At 41.8% G+C, this 15,127-nt stretch overlaps 1 protein-coding gene across 4 annotated transcripts in view; it reads right to left on the bottom strand.

Annotated features, from left to right (window-relative positions):
* Positions 1-403: 403 nt before the first annotated feature.
* Kat6b (K(lysine) acetyltransferase 6B) overlaps positions 404-15,127 on the bottom strand; it is a 173,181-nt gene continuing 158,457 nt past the window's right edge. For 3 of the 4 annotated variants that reach the window (XM_013025667.1, XM_013025666.1, XM_013025668.1), the window contains exons 14-18: positions 11,766-11,997; positions 10,422-10,581; positions 9,476-9,805; positions 6,337-6,628; positions 1,844-4,545 (exon numbers count right to left, since the gene is read on the bottom strand). In XM_013025667.1, coding sequence (XP_012881121.1) covers positions 1,988-4,545; positions 6,337-6,628; positions 9,476-9,805; positions 10,422-10,581; positions 11,766-11,997 — 3,572 coding nt within the window. In that variant the 3' untranslated portion in view covers positions 1,844-1,987. Of the gene's footprint in view, positions 4,546-6,336; positions 6,629-9,475; positions 9,806-10,421; positions 10,582-11,765; positions 11,998-15,127 lie in introns of all 4 variants that reach the window. The other variant, XM_013025669.1, reaches the window with a different exon arrangement.

The following is a 15,127-nucleotide window of genomic DNA, read 5'->3' as shown; positions in this document are numbered from 1 at the left end:
CACTTCTGGCGTTTTCTGGTCTGAGACCAGGATTGGAGCTCTATATCTGATACATTCCACTCATTGGCAGTCAACCTACCACCTGCATCATGCCTCCCAACACCCCATTTCTGGCTTTTTGATGGTTAATTAGGGATAAGAGTCTCACAGACTTTCCTGCCCTGGCTGACTTCGAATGGTGACCCTCAGCTCTTAGTCTCCTGAGTAGCTAGAATTATTGGTGTGAGCCACCAGGACCCAGATCATACCTTTTGAAAGGGAATAAACTTTCAAACATACAATCCCAAACTGGGTGTTATTTCATATTAATCTTTATAAAAACAAAGTTTACTACCATGGTACAGGTATAGAATAATGAGGTAGCTGTCTGTGTGGGATCTCTTTGCAAATGAAGATAGAAGTCAAAAAGAAAAAAAATCGCTTTATTTTAAAGACAATGATTGGCATACAGAAAGTATGCACTAGCATAAAATAAACTTTCATGAAAAGCATTAAAATCCATTATAAATTAATTTATTAAATAGGTATTTGGTATATGTGATGGTTTATTAGATATTACTCTTAATTATTGCCAACCCCTTCCCCAAAGTCAGAAACAAATCAGAAAACCTTGTAAGTCCAATTTACACTAAATTTATTTTCCCCAAATGTGTATGTGTTCTGAGATGTGACACACATGATACAGTTCGATTGGTCATTCTCTATCAATCATAATATGACAGGACACAGAGGCTAAAAATGGCTCATCATAATTTATTTTATGTTAAAATGTACAGCTTTTTTTTGTTTTTGTTGGTTTTTTTTTTTTTTGAAGTAACTGACTAAAAAGAGAACAGATAAATACAAGAGTGTCGCTGGCTCCTATTTTATACAAGGATTACGCCTCTCCTGCTTGGCCCTTACTGTCACCCTGTACAGGTACAAAGGCTACAAAAAGGAAGCAATATAAACAGACACAAATAACTTTTTTTGCTTTTGTACATGCGATTTGTAAGCTTAGTTGAGCTATTCACAAGCTACTTCTCTATTTTTCCTTAAAAAATAACTCCAATATTTTATAAAGATAGAAAAATCTACAGATGGAATGAAAATGTAAAGTTAGAGGCATTTCCATAAAATAGCAACTTTACACCAAATTCACTATTTTTTTAAATCCTGCCAAGTATTTGGACATATATGAAATGTTTCAAAACCTGACAGATAAACACTGAGATATGCTTCATTCAATAAACAGAAGTCTGCATTTATAAAACAGAAAGCTGCCTTTTTCCCAAAGAAATCTGTCACCAAAATGGAAAAGGGTCTCAACGTTACACCAAATATTTAGCAATAAACCCTTTTGACTAACCAAATGGGAACAGCTTTTATAGCTCTTTACAGTTTTATAATTAACAAAAATATAGTTTTTTTTAAAACCCTCAAATTAGGGCACCCTAATCAAGGCAAAAAACTTAAGAAATGGCTTACTGTTAGCACAACACTTGTACAGTACTACAAAATGCACTGTCACTAACAAAGACATTAGCGGCATGCTGAAGTGTCTCCTTAAACAAAATATACAATAACTGAAATGCTAAAGGCATTTACATGGAGTGGACAGGGAGAGAAAAACAAAAGCTCTAGGCTCAATATTAAAACAGATAATTTGGGGCTTGATATCCATATTGTTTAATCGGGGCAGGCACAAGTGGCTGCTCCAACTTGTAGTCCAAGGAGAGGCCTTCTTTTGCAGAGAATTTTATATAAAAGTAACAGAAACAAAGGTACCAAAAAAGAAAAGGAAAGAGAGAGAGGAAAAAAAAAAAGAAAAACAACTTTTATAAGGCTTTCTGCTGCATACAGCTTTTTTTTTTTTTAAATAAATGGTGCCAACAAATGTTTTTGCATTCACACCAATTGCTGGTTTTGAAATCGTACTCTTCAAAGGTATTTGTGCAGATCAGTCCAATAGTGACGCCCAGTGGGTTTGGCGGACTGCCTAAGATGTCTACCTTCTCATGTAGGACCCATTGAGAGATTGCTTGGACATGCCCGTGTTCATGTAGCCGTGATGGCTGGGGGCTGTATACATCATGTTACTGTGGGGTGGGGTCTGCATTGGCTGCTGGGCGTATGGCTGGGTTCCCATCATGCCCATTTGCATCTGCATAGGGTACTGGGGCGTTTGGTTCATGTAGCCGTGGTTGCTGTGGTAGCCACTGTTCATCATGGGCTGGGACATGCTGTACCCATTCATGGCATTGAGGGTATTCATGTTCACGTTCACAGAATTGACATTGTAGGCTGGGGCTGGCATCAGGTTCACACTCATGTTCATGCCTCTTTGCATTGTTAAAGTCCGTGCAGGACCCTGCATGGCTACCGTCTGGGAGCGCCCATAGATCTGTGACTGATGGGTGGCAGCTGCTGGTGACAGAGATGCCGACTTGGTTCTCATGGAGACATGGCCCTTGCTGGCAATCTGGGTTTGCAGTCTTTGGCTGTGGGAGATGCCAAGATTTGATGCAGCCATGTTCCGCTGCAAAAGAGGCGGTGGCAGATTCATTGGAGGAGGAGTCAGGTTAGGGGGTGGGGTCATGGTAGCTTGTGCTTGAGGTCCACCTGGGACAGAGTGTGGAGACTGAGAAAGCTGAACAAGCCCTGTGTTACTTAATGGTGTGGACAAAGAGGCACTGTTTGCATAGGAAGTCACAGCAGCGGAATGGCTGTAAGGCAATGAATGATCAATAAGTGTATTAGTTAACTGCTGCAGTTTGGCAAGGCTGAAGGTGGCGGATGGCTGTGGGTAGTGCCCGGCCCCAAAATCACTTTGACCCATTCGCTCATATAAGCCAATGTTGGCATTGCCCGCCTCGGGGATGTCGGCCAGCTGCATGGGCGGGGTGAAGTTAGCAGCCATGCTGCACTGAGCCAGCTGCTGGCTGCTGCTGGGAGGCCTCTCTACCACACAGCCTTGGGGAGACTTGACACTGCAGGTTGGGGGAGAGCTGATGCTTGTCTGCTGCAGCATGCTGCAGCTCCCACTCATGTTGGACATCTGCTGGGTGACGGCACAGCTGCTCTGTGTAAGATTGCTAGAGGTGAGGTTGCTATAGGAGCAGCTGTTCTGTGAAGAGCCATTTCCACAAATGCTGCCACCCATAGTAGAATCATAGCTGCTTGGGTTTTCGTAGTTCTCTGTTGTACTCTCAATACTGCCCAGGTCACTAAATCCACTGTCTACCACTTGTTGTGAGTGATCTGAAACTGATGGAACATCCATCATTGGGCTGGTTTCCATGTTCTGCAAAGATGGCACTGAGATGGCACTCTGATCTGGGCTGATTTGGGCATAGCTGCTCTCCAGGGCAGGGACACTGGGGCTGCTGACAGAACGGACTGACTGGCCAGGATGGGAATGGACAGATGAAACTGGGCTGCTATGGTCTGATTGTTGGCAATCATCCAGCTGGGTGGCGATTTGTGGACTTTGGTCTGCATGAGTGTAGTTCTGTAGGCTTCTACAGGCCTCTTGAGTCTCTGCACAATCCTGAAAGGTGTCATCCTGTTCCCTGTTTTCCTGGGTCAGAGACTGAACTGCCTGCACGGTCTCTGAGTCAATTTCTGTGGTGGCTGTGTTTCCCTCCTTGAACTCAGATTCTGCATTGTCACTGTTCTTTTGGTCTTGCTTCTGGGCCTGTTCCTCTGGAGGCTCCTCATCAGACTCGGCTGCATTTTCAGTGTTCGGGGCAAGCTCCTTTGGCTCACTGTTACATGAAGCTGCAATGTCAACGCCACAGTCCATCAAGACCTCTGGGCTCGAATGACTAGGCTGAACACTAAGGTCTAAAAAAGCCTCCTGGTTTTCCAGCACTTCTTTGAAGGCTTCTCTTGGGAGATCTTCCTTGTCCACTCCTGCAGATTCCATGTGACTGTCATCTTCATCATCTGCATCGTGATCCTCATTGTGAGATGGTTCTTCATCTTCCTCCTCCTCCTCTTCATGATCATCCAAGTGCACAGGGTCTTCTTTGTCTGTGGAAATCTCTGGTTCCTCTTTTTCTTCACTTTTAGCACCATCCTGGTCTTTTTCTACAGTTCCTCCTCCTCCTTCCTCCTCCTCCTCCTCCTCCTCTTCCTCCTCCTCCTCCTCTTGTTCCTCCTCCTCCTCCTCCTCCTCAGGTTTGAGAAGATCTTCCTCCTCCTTTTCACCTGGTGATTTATTTGGACTTTCTGGCTCATTTGTTTCCTCCCTTCGGCTTGCATCCCGAGGCAGCAGGGGTTCCACAGTCTCCTTCACCTCCTGCTCAGTCTCCACGGGAGTAGAACTGATTTTGTCTTCTGAAATCTCCTTCTGTTCCTCCACTGTTCCTGGGTCATCAGGCTCCATGGGAGTTTCTGGCGGGGTGTATAAATTCAGTTTAAATCCAGTCTTCCTCTCTTTGTTTTGCCTCCACTTAGAGAGACCACGCTTTGTTCCTTTTGGCCATACTTGTTTGCACTTTAGAGGTTCAGGATTGTCTTTGCTGCCTTCTTTCAAGTTATTTGCAGTATCATCCATATTGTCTTGGTGAAGAGACAGATAGGGGAAGGAAGAAAAGTAAAGTTTAGAAATCATAACCATGGACATCTTGAATTCTTTCCTCTAATTAGCCAACACTGCTTTCAATTTAGCAATTTTAGAGTTGATAGTAAAGATTATCAAGACTAATCTAGAAGAGTATTAAAACATAAACCACATTAAGTACCCTATGCCTGGGACAATATTTGAATTTAACATATATAGAAGGAGCATGGAGTTCCACAATATAAAAAAACACTGATGTGAACATTTCTAAGGGCAAAGGATTAATGCTAGATATATTTAAATCATCAGTGCATTGGGAAATTAACTAGAAGGCCAACTCCTACACCACCCTGAGGCAGTGAGTGACCTTCTGTCTGTGGGCATTTGCTGTTTTAAATAATCTCAATGACATTATTTACTTTGATTTGGATATTTCTCTGGCATAAAAGTAAACTGCATACCTCTGAAACATGAATAAACAAACAAATACACAAACACTAGTGCATCCGTAATTATCCTTTTTCTTCAGATTGTCACTTTTGCATGACACAGTGTACAGTGTAATCACTATGAAATGACTGAACACTTAAAATACAGATGTCCTTTTTTATCACTAAGTCTGTCCACACTGTTTTGTGGATCAGTGTATTGTTCAAAGGTAAGATCTGAACTATAAAGACAATTAGAAATAACCTCTAACTGTAATCTTTATTTCAGGTCCATTAACCTGATATTTATGTACCTCTATCTACAAGTAAATATAAAGAAATTTTTTTATATAAACATTAGCAAGCAAACATAGGAATAAGTATATACATATAACACATCAAAGTGTTAACTTCAGAAGATTAAAGACCACACTAATCGACTGGAAACTGCAGTCAATGTAAAAGAGTAGTGCTTTATAAAGCACACTTATTGGAAACACTCTTTTGGAGAATACAAATAATCATGGAAAAGATACCCTTTCCCCCCCAAATATAGTGATTTCTAATCCAATCTGCCTAACAAGGTAAGCTCTAGTTCATTTGCATAATAAAAGAATTACACATACACCTATGAGCATTCAGTTTAGCTGAAAAGAATGCTTATGTGATATCTAATGCTTCTTCAGAGGTGCCAAGTACCTGGCGTGAGTTAAGAGTCATCTAAGATGTTAAAACTGTTCCCTTTCTATTCACAACAGCAGGTAATAGCAATTCTAACAGCTCTAGAATGTATATTCTTATTCTAATATTACTAGTCCTAGCCAGCTTTTGTAGAGATAGCACAACTCTGAAGATGAGTTTCTGATGATGATGATGGTCTGAACTTGGGCTTTGCCCTTGCTAGGCAAGTATTCTACTGCTTTACTCATTTCTAGCCCTTTGTGCTCTGGTTAGTTTTGAGATAGGATCTTGTGAACTTTCTGTCCAGGTGGACCTGGACTAGAGTCTGCCTGTGTAGTAAACAGGCCTGAGCCACCTTCTCCTGGCTCTGATAATTACTTTTAAGGTGAAGATGCTGTAAGGAATCAGGTATAATATGGTCCCAAAGAATTTCTAAAAGGTGAACATCACAAAGTAGAAAAGAAGGCAGTGATAATTTATCTTTAGGCAGCCCGAGAAGGTAACTTAGAAGCAGAAATAAGTTCTACTTCCACACACATGAAATCTCTCACTGTGGTATGTTAGTGTTATTTGTATGTGTGTTCATGTACACAAATTAAAGGACCAGGCTTGATTTTGTTATACCCAGGGTACAATATCATTCTCCCACAATACTTTATGCGGCAATAACCCTCTACTTACTTCTATAAGGGTCAGCATTCTTAAAACAATGATTGTCTTTTCTTTCCTCTTCTTCTGTTTGTCTTTTCTTCCCAGGCTGATGTTGGAATGCTTTTCTCAGGACTGGCCTCCTGCCATCCTCCTCTACATCAATCTCACAGGTAGGCTCCAGCTGTGGCATTGGCCTCTCCTCATCTGAGTTGTCAAAGGGCTCATTTAGTACTTCTGTTGTTTCAGAAATGGTCTCGGTTGTTACACTGCTGTTGATCCTCCTGCGTTTACGACCTCTTTTCTTCTTTAGTACAAAAGGCCTCTGAAATTAATTCCAAACAATATGTAGTGCTCATGAGAAATTAAATGGCTGAGTCGATATACAGCAAACATATTCTGAATGTGTGCCTGAGAATCTTACATATAAAGACTTCTGTAATGCCTTTGTACTTAACCTTCCATTTGATGTTTAACATCCCTCTCGGGTTCCCAACTACACAGGCAAGTGTTTTCCAAATAAAACAGTTGTTTACTCAAGCAGATGCTTCGAGAGAGAACATCCTAGCAACTTGAGTGTATATCTTAAATGCTAAGCTTTGCTTTTCCAGCATATATTTTCTAATTGGCACTATCTGGCTTCAATATCCTCTGCACATGATGCACTTTCTATGGTTATTATGGACCTTAGTGTTTCTATAAATGTTCCAATAATTAATTAGCCATCAGGTCATTCATTTACTACTTGATAACTGTTCCACTATATGCAAGCATTATGGAAAATATAATGGTATATAAGACTGGTCTATGTGTTCCATTTCATAGGACACCAGAAAAGGGAGAAAAAAAGGTGTTTATCGAATAAAATATTGCTCTACTGCTTAGAAAGTCAACAGTTATGTACTGGTGACTGCTATGATGTAAGCAAAATATGTGATGATTCTACCAAAGTTTGAAATGAAAGACAAAAAGTTACATGTAAAATTGTTCTATGTAAAATATAAAGACTTTTTTTCCCCTCATTTATACTGAAGGCTGGCACAATTTTCCATTATTGCAATGTTAAAATATCCCAAGTGAAGAACTGTCTAATGATACAAAATTCAAGTATAGTAATAACAGAGAAGTAGCTTGTTGAAAATATTGTCCACATAAAGGTTTAAAATATTTGGGTAAGCCAGCCTCCAGGAGTGGGGATGTAGCACAATAGTAGAGTGCTTACCTATCTTACACAAGGCCTTGGATTCCATTCCAGGATGGGGGTGGAAAATAGGGGGAGGGTGGAAGTAGTCAACTTCCAGGCAAACTATGTGCAAAAGTTACTGAATCATATATTTTCAAAGTCTGAATATTCTTTTTTTTTCTTTTTTGTCGGTCGTGGGCCTTGAACTCTGGGCCTGAGCGCTGTCCCTCAGCTCTTCAGCTCAAGGCTAGCGCTCTACCACTCAAACTACAGCGTCACTTCCAGTCTGAATATTCTTTTTTTTTTTTTTTTGTCGGTTGTGGGCCTGAACTCTGGGCCTGGGCACTGTCCCTCAGCTCTTCAGCTCAAGGCTAGCCCTCTACCACTTGAGCCACAGCGCCACTTCTGGCTTTTTCTGCTTATGTGGTGCTGAAGAATCGAACCCAGGGCCTCATGCATGCAAGGCAAGCATTCTACCACTGAGCCACCTTCCCAGCCCCAGTCTGAATATTCTTAAAGAACACATGTAGGCTTATTAATCATATCCTATAATGTAACTACATCTGTAATTCAACATTTGTCAAATTAAAATTCCTAGTTTACTTGCTCTTCCTAAGATTATAGTATTTTCCCAAACATGAGAGCAGCCAATATGAAATAGTTACTTGGGGGTTGAACTTAGGACCTAGGTGCATTTTGCTCAATGCCAGTGCTCTATCACCTGAGCCATAGCTCTACTTCTGGCTTTTTAATTGAATTCATTTATATGGCCATAGGCCATGTTGTGCCTAGATTCTGCCTTTTGATATCTGTAGATTTAAATTTCTCAACTGTATTCTAATAAATGAATATATTTTTTGTCATAAGAAATTAAAATGTTGAAGCCAGGCACCGGTGGCTCACGCCTGTAATCCTAGCTACTCAGGAGGCTGAGATCTGAGGATCCCGGTTCAAAGCCAGCCTGGGCAGGAAAGTCCGTGAGACTCTTATCTCCAATAAACCAGTGGAAAACTAGAAGTGGCGCTGTGGCTCAAGCGGTAGAGAGCTCACCTTGAGCTGAAGAGTGCAGGGACAACACGCAAGCCCAGAGTTTAAGCCCCACAACCGACAAGAAAGAAAGAAAGAAAGAAAGAAAGAAAGAAAGAAAGAAAGGAAGAAAGAAAGAAGTTAAAATGTTGAGAAGCTTAAAATCTACTTCATAGGATATTCCTTTCTGTCACCTTCCCACAGCTCCCCTCCTTCTGACTGCCAATCTTGGCTGAAAGAATTCTGGTTTGTGAATTAGAATTGGCAAGTTTCCTGATAGAACTACACAAGGATGATGGCACTTTATACGTCTTGGATACACAAACAGAAAATTTGTCACTGATAGATACTGGAGATGAAGATATTGGATCTGGGAGAGCAATTACCTACAGATAAAAGTGATTGTTCCCTTTCTGTATCACTGGAGGTATGATCTGGAAAACCCACCAGATGATGAAGATATGAGGCAGGTCAATAATAAGTAGTTGGCCACAAATGCAAATTATCAGGGTCTAAAAATACCACCCCCGCCCCCCAAGTTTATGTCAGGAACAACAGAAAGAAACACTAGTAGGAGAACTCAGCTTGGGATTTTGGGTGTTCATCTGGCTCTAGCTCCTGATTCATGTGACCTGGGCTCCTGGCTCCAGTCTCAGGCCTTGAAGGGTAGTTTTGTTTATGTGCTCTCTGGGGCATCCCTTTCAGTCCCCAAAACTGCATTTACTCTTCTCCCTCAGACCAGCAGGTGGCAGTGACTACCAAAGTAGGAAACTGGCTCATCCCTGATTTCCTGCTATTAGTACCAGTAAACACTATCATGGCCATAAAATAAATTATGTTATCTGTTCAGTGGGATTTTGTACATATAAATGCACAGAGAAAGAACAAATATTAAGAGATGGAACACTGACCCTGCCAAGTAAGATCTGATAGAAAACAATGGAGAATCTAACAGACATATACCTTTCTCTTTATGACAACCGACTGTGGTTTAGTCAATCGTGGGGGAGAGCTTAGAATATTTTCTTCTTCCTCCTCTTCTTCCTCTTCTTCGTCGTCGTCCTCCTCGTCATCTTCCTCTTCTTCCTCTTCTTCTTCCTCTTCCTCACTGCTCTCTTTAGATAACTCCATCAGCTGCCCTCGATCCCCTGCTACTGGCCGGTTCTCCGGGGAATTCAAGTATTTATTTTTCGATTGTACTTTTGCAGGTGATTGCCTACTGTTGGCTCTAGATGACACAATTTCTTGTTCTTCCTTTTCCCAGCAGCTAGCTTGTTCCATTAGTCGCTCAGCCTGGGGAGGGAGCAAAGGGGAGGGAGTGAAAATGGTGGCTGGTGAGAGGGCAACTGTGCAGTTAGGCCTCTAAGGATCAATGACAGAGGTCTCTAAGTGGGTTCTTCTCTGATTAGAACACTTAGCCAGCACAGCAAATTCCAGCTGCATCAACTCAGGACCCCTTTGCATCAGTTAGGATAACAAATCAAAGGAGATTGGGTTTCATGGGATATTTAGCAGTATTAATGATGCAGCGAATTGATTTGAGTCCTTTATCACTACATTACATGCTCACTGGCACGGAGCACTTTAAGCAAGTTCATAAACACAAAGAATCGATTGACATTGCAGCCTTGGAGCTCAGCACCAAATCTGATCTGATTACATACTGTCAGTAGTGAAGAATGCTGCTTTGTGATCAATGATAAATGTTTCATTTTTTCATACTCAATTCAATAAAATTATCATATCTTACCATGCAACCTCAGTTAGGATAAATTAGTGCCATATCATTTCACAAGCTTTCTCTATATAACCAAGCCTTTGACAATGATGTTAATGACTTTCTTAGCTTAAGAGAGCTGTTAAGATTGAAGTCACACAGCTTAGGATGATGAAACCAACCAATCATTACCTCCTTTTCAGCTTCCCGCTCTTCTTCAGAAACTGCAGCATTAGAAATTAAAATTGGGGTCCACCTCAGACTATCTGGATCAAGTTCATTGGCTCGGGAACAGGTTTTCAGCTTTTCCATGTGGTCCAGTATCAACTTTTCCCTTCGAATGATTACAAACCTGTAATGTGGTATGGTAGACAATGTGCAATCAAAAGCTGAAATTTCTTTTCACCTTTATATACTGATACAAAGTAGCATTAGTATTACCTGGGTCAGGAAAAATCAGTACATTACAACTAGCAAGGAAGTATCATTTCATGCTTTTATTTTTTATTTTTTTGGGTCCAGTCGTGGGGCCTGAACTCTGGGCCTGGGCACTGTCCCTCAGCTCTTCAGCTCAAGGATAGCGCTCTACCACTTGAGTCACAGCGCTACTTCCGGCTTTTTTTCTTTTTGCTTATGTGGTGCTGAGGAATTGAACCCAGGGCTTCAGGCATGCAAGGCAAGCGCTCTACCACTGAGCCACCTTCCCAGCCCCTCATGCTTTTATTATAGGTGAAAGATTGTTTTTTCTTTTTTGGTGTTGCTCCTGGGGCTTGAACCTCACTGACCCCTGAGCTTTTGTGCGCAAGGCTCTACCACTTGAGCCACAGTTCCACTTTTGGGTGGTTAATTGGAGAAAAAGAGTCTCACAGACTTTTCTGTCCAGGCTGGCTTCAAATCACAATCCTCAGATCTCAGCATCCGGAGTAGCTAGGATTACAAGTGTGAGCCACTAATAACCAGGCTGAAAAGTTTTGATAATACCATCAAGAAACCCAATCTTGGGCTGGAATGTAGCTCAGTGGCAAAGCGCTTGCTTAGCAAGTGCAACGTGCAATCCCCAGTACCAAAAAGGAAAAAACAACAACAAAAAAAATACAGTTAAAAAAAAAAAACCCAAGGGCTGTGAAGGTGGCTCAGTGGTAGAGCGCTTGCCTTGCATGCCTGAGGCCCTGGGTTTGATTCTTCAGTACCACATAAGCAAAAAGAAAAAAGCCGGAAGTGGTACTGTGGCTCAAGTGGTAGAGTGCTAGCCTTGAGCTGAAGAGCTGAGGGACAGTGCCCAGACCCAGAGTTCAGGCCCCACAACCAGAACCCCCCCCCCAAAAAAAAACCCCAAACAAAACAAAACAAAACAAAGAAACCCAATCTTTAACTGGAATACACATGCCTAACTTCCAGGAACCTTTCTTTTTTTTTTTAATTTTAATTTTTATTTTTTGTGAACATACTGTACAGAGGGGCCAGGAACCTTTCTGATGAGAGATATTTTTAGAGGCTTTTACATGTTTTTTAGAGACTTGGGGCCTGGAGACTTACCTGCCATCCCTCTTGTCAATCATGTGGAGGTGTTGCAGAGTGGTTGCGATGTCATGTGGGCACATGCCTGTGGCTCTGCTAATTGACTTGATGCTAATATGCCTCTCATGATGGTGATAGAGGTATTCTAAGATGACGCTCTTCCAATAGGCCAGGTAGGAGAGACGGCCCAGATCAGAGAGTGGCTTTTCAGGAGACCCTGCCTGGCCTTCTCTTCTAGAAAGCAAATAGCCTAGGGTAGAAAAAGCAAAAGTTCATTGGGATTTTTCCCAAGCTAGGAACCAGGAGCCACTAGAAAGAACAGCAAGGTAAAAAACAACAACACTACTGGAGTGCATCTTTATATGTATGTAGCTTCTTTCCAGTTACAGTGATTCGATCTCAAGAAAGTTTATCCTTCTGAATCTTTTATAGTGGCACTCTAAGTCAATTCATACAGCTAGCAAGCAACATTCCAGGCATACATGGTGGCATATCTAACAAAAAGATGAATGCCAAGACTGAAGACATTACTTCTGGTAAGGCTCCACATCTAATCTCCCACCGGCTTTAAATTCCTTCCAAAGCTCAATGTCAGGCACTTACTCAGAAATCCTGTTGAGAGACCACCCCAAACATTAACCGGCAAGTTGTTTTCCACAGGAAGGACCTAATGACCCTTTGACAGCTGGGTCTTAATAAAAGAGAAGGGCCTTGGTTGACTCAGAGTCTATATTGCCTGTTACATTTAACTAGCTGGGTGATCTAATAAAAGAATGTCTTTCAAGTCGACTGCTGCAGCTCACATCTGCTTCACCAGCTCTATTTTCACCTCTTTCATGGAAATTAATTTATAATCCAACCCCAGAACATTGTTCCTACAGATTAAATAAACAACAACAACAACGACAACACCCTCAAACTTTCATGTATATACTCTGAATCCTTAAGACTGTTAAGCTTTTGAACACATTCTACAACATCACTGCAAAGGTTCCTTGGCAAAGAACACTGAAATGAGAAAAACTTTAAATCCACTTGAAAGTAATGAATGAAAGCTGGCGGCTGTCTCAGTAATTAAGAGCCACTTAGGAGCAGAGAAGAAATGGTATAAACTAATGATGTCTACCTTGCTCTAATTATCTTTTTCAACAGCCTCACCTTCATGAACTTCCTGAATTTAAACAAACATCAACCACATACAGTAGGTGGCAGCAATTACAAAAACGTGCTGCTCTATAAACCACCCAAATCTTCGGCATTTTTCTTCTTTATCTACATTTCCAAAATGGCTGCAAGAATTTTAAGGATTTTTTTGTTGTTGTTGTTACAAGGGGGAAAAAAGCCCATCAATGCTTTGAGCATTCCTGTCTCTCAAAAGTCACTGCTGATAATGCAGAAATAGAGAACAAGAGATGTAACCTGAACTCTATAGGATTATAATCATAGCATTTTGCATCTTGATAGCTTTAATCTGAATGCCATTACAAAGAATAGGCAGAAATTTAACAGAGGTTTTCTGGCACCTTCTGACTTAGTTGTTTCTTGAATTCATGTTTAAGTACAAGGTATTTGATTGAATGCAAACAAACATTTTACAGTCAAACCGCTCATCACACAAGACTTTCAATAGCAGTGTTAGGAATGCTAACATCAATGGCCACGGTGTGAAAGCCAGCCCATATCACGTTCTGTCAACATCAGAAAAAGCTCTGCGCCAGAGTGCAGAGGGAGCCCAGACCTCAGAACACAGATAATTGGCACATTCGTCACCCGCCTCCTAAGTGCTTGGCACATGCTGAGAAATTTACTCAGTCAGCTGGAGGTCCCAGCTCGGTAGTCCTGAGGGGAGAACCATAGAACCATGAAAAAAAGCTATCCCCCTTTGCCCATGGGATCTCACAATTTCAAGTCCCCTGAAGTGACTGTGGAAGTCCCCAGGTCATCACTGGTTCTTATCTGAGCCCTACAGATGGGGGACAAGAAGTCCCCCTTTTGGCCTGACAGATTTCTGTACAACCAGAGGGTTCAGAAAGTATATGTGTGTCCCTCCCCTACTGCAAGAAGCACAGAAGCTGAAAAGCACAGGCTATTTTTTGTTCTGGCCTACCCTCTCACAGTTCCTGCTCTGGACTAAGGAAACAGCTAGGATTTCCCAAACACCATCTTACCTAGCTGTTCATGGTTTTGCATCCCAAGGTAGTAAAGAAGATATACCTATAGGGATCTGACCCTAAAGGGTGGTGAGGCTATTCAAGCTAGTAGGCAACTTGAGGTCTTAGAAACATTTACACACCTTTCAGCACAACTGACAGCTATTATGTTAAGTGGCAGTCTGCTGAGATACTCTACTGGACACCAGCTGCAGCCTGAGATTGATCCTGACCATCCCAGAAGTCTAGGGGCTGGGCCAGGGTGATGAGCATCTTCCCAGGTAACACTCTCCTACTGTGATAGCAAAGGCTGGAGGCAGCCGATGCATGTTAGGAGGAGAGAAACAAGTGAAATGGGTCCCTAAACTACACGAAGAACATTGCAGAGATTTTCAGGGATGCCATGCTCCAAAACTGCACACCACATAACGCCACTATCCCAAGGTACCCTGCATTGCCTTCGGTGATTGTCTCTTTCTCCTTTGGATTCCCAAGACCCTCAAGGAATTTACAACCAGTAGAAAGAAATGACATGCATGTCAAGACCTGTTTGGAAGCCCACAAAGTCATCTCTTGGAGGAAGAGGAAGTTTGGGATTTAAATTTCTCAGATCAAGATGAACAACAGATGTATTTTATACTCCTTACTTGTTAATAAAATCAGAATGGTAATCTGAATAGTTAAGAAGGAAAGTGTGTGTCATGTCTTTCCTATTCTATAATGTCACCTGTAGCAAGGAACTAGCCTGTCCAGAAGCTGCAGCTGCCAGGGCTTCACTATTGTGAACTTGATAACATGGGATTTGAAATAAGGAGCTTTTTCCCAGGCCTGATGGCTCATGCCTGTAATCCTACTCAGGAAGCTGAGGTCTGAGGATCATGATTCAAATCCAGCCTGAGTGAGTAAGTACATGAGACTATAGTTAACCACCCAAAAAAAGTCAGAAGTATGTGGCCCAAGTGGTAAAGTGCTAACCTTGAGCTGAAAAAGCTCAAAGACAGTGCCCAGGCCCCCAAGTTCAAGGCCAGGACTGGGGGGGGGGAGGGAAGAAGGAGAAGGAGGAGGAGGAAGAAAGGAGCTTCTCACTTTTTGTTTATTCCTACCTTTTCTAGGCTCTTCACAGTATAATTACAATATAATGTACCGACAGAATAATAATATTTTTAAACTTTTTTTTTTTTTGGGTCCGGTCATAGGGCCTGAACTCTGGGCCTGAGCGCTGTCCCTCAG

Source organism: Dipodomys ordii, unplaced genomic scaffold, assembly GCF_000151885.1.
Source record: "Dipodomys ordii isolate 6190 unplaced genomic scaffold, Dord_2.0 Scaffold86, whole genome shotgun sequence".
NCBI lineage: Eukaryota > Metazoa > Chordata > Mammalia > Rodentia > Heteromyidae > Dipodomys > Dipodomys ordii.
This window is presented reverse-complemented; position numbering and strand designations above follow the sequence as displayed.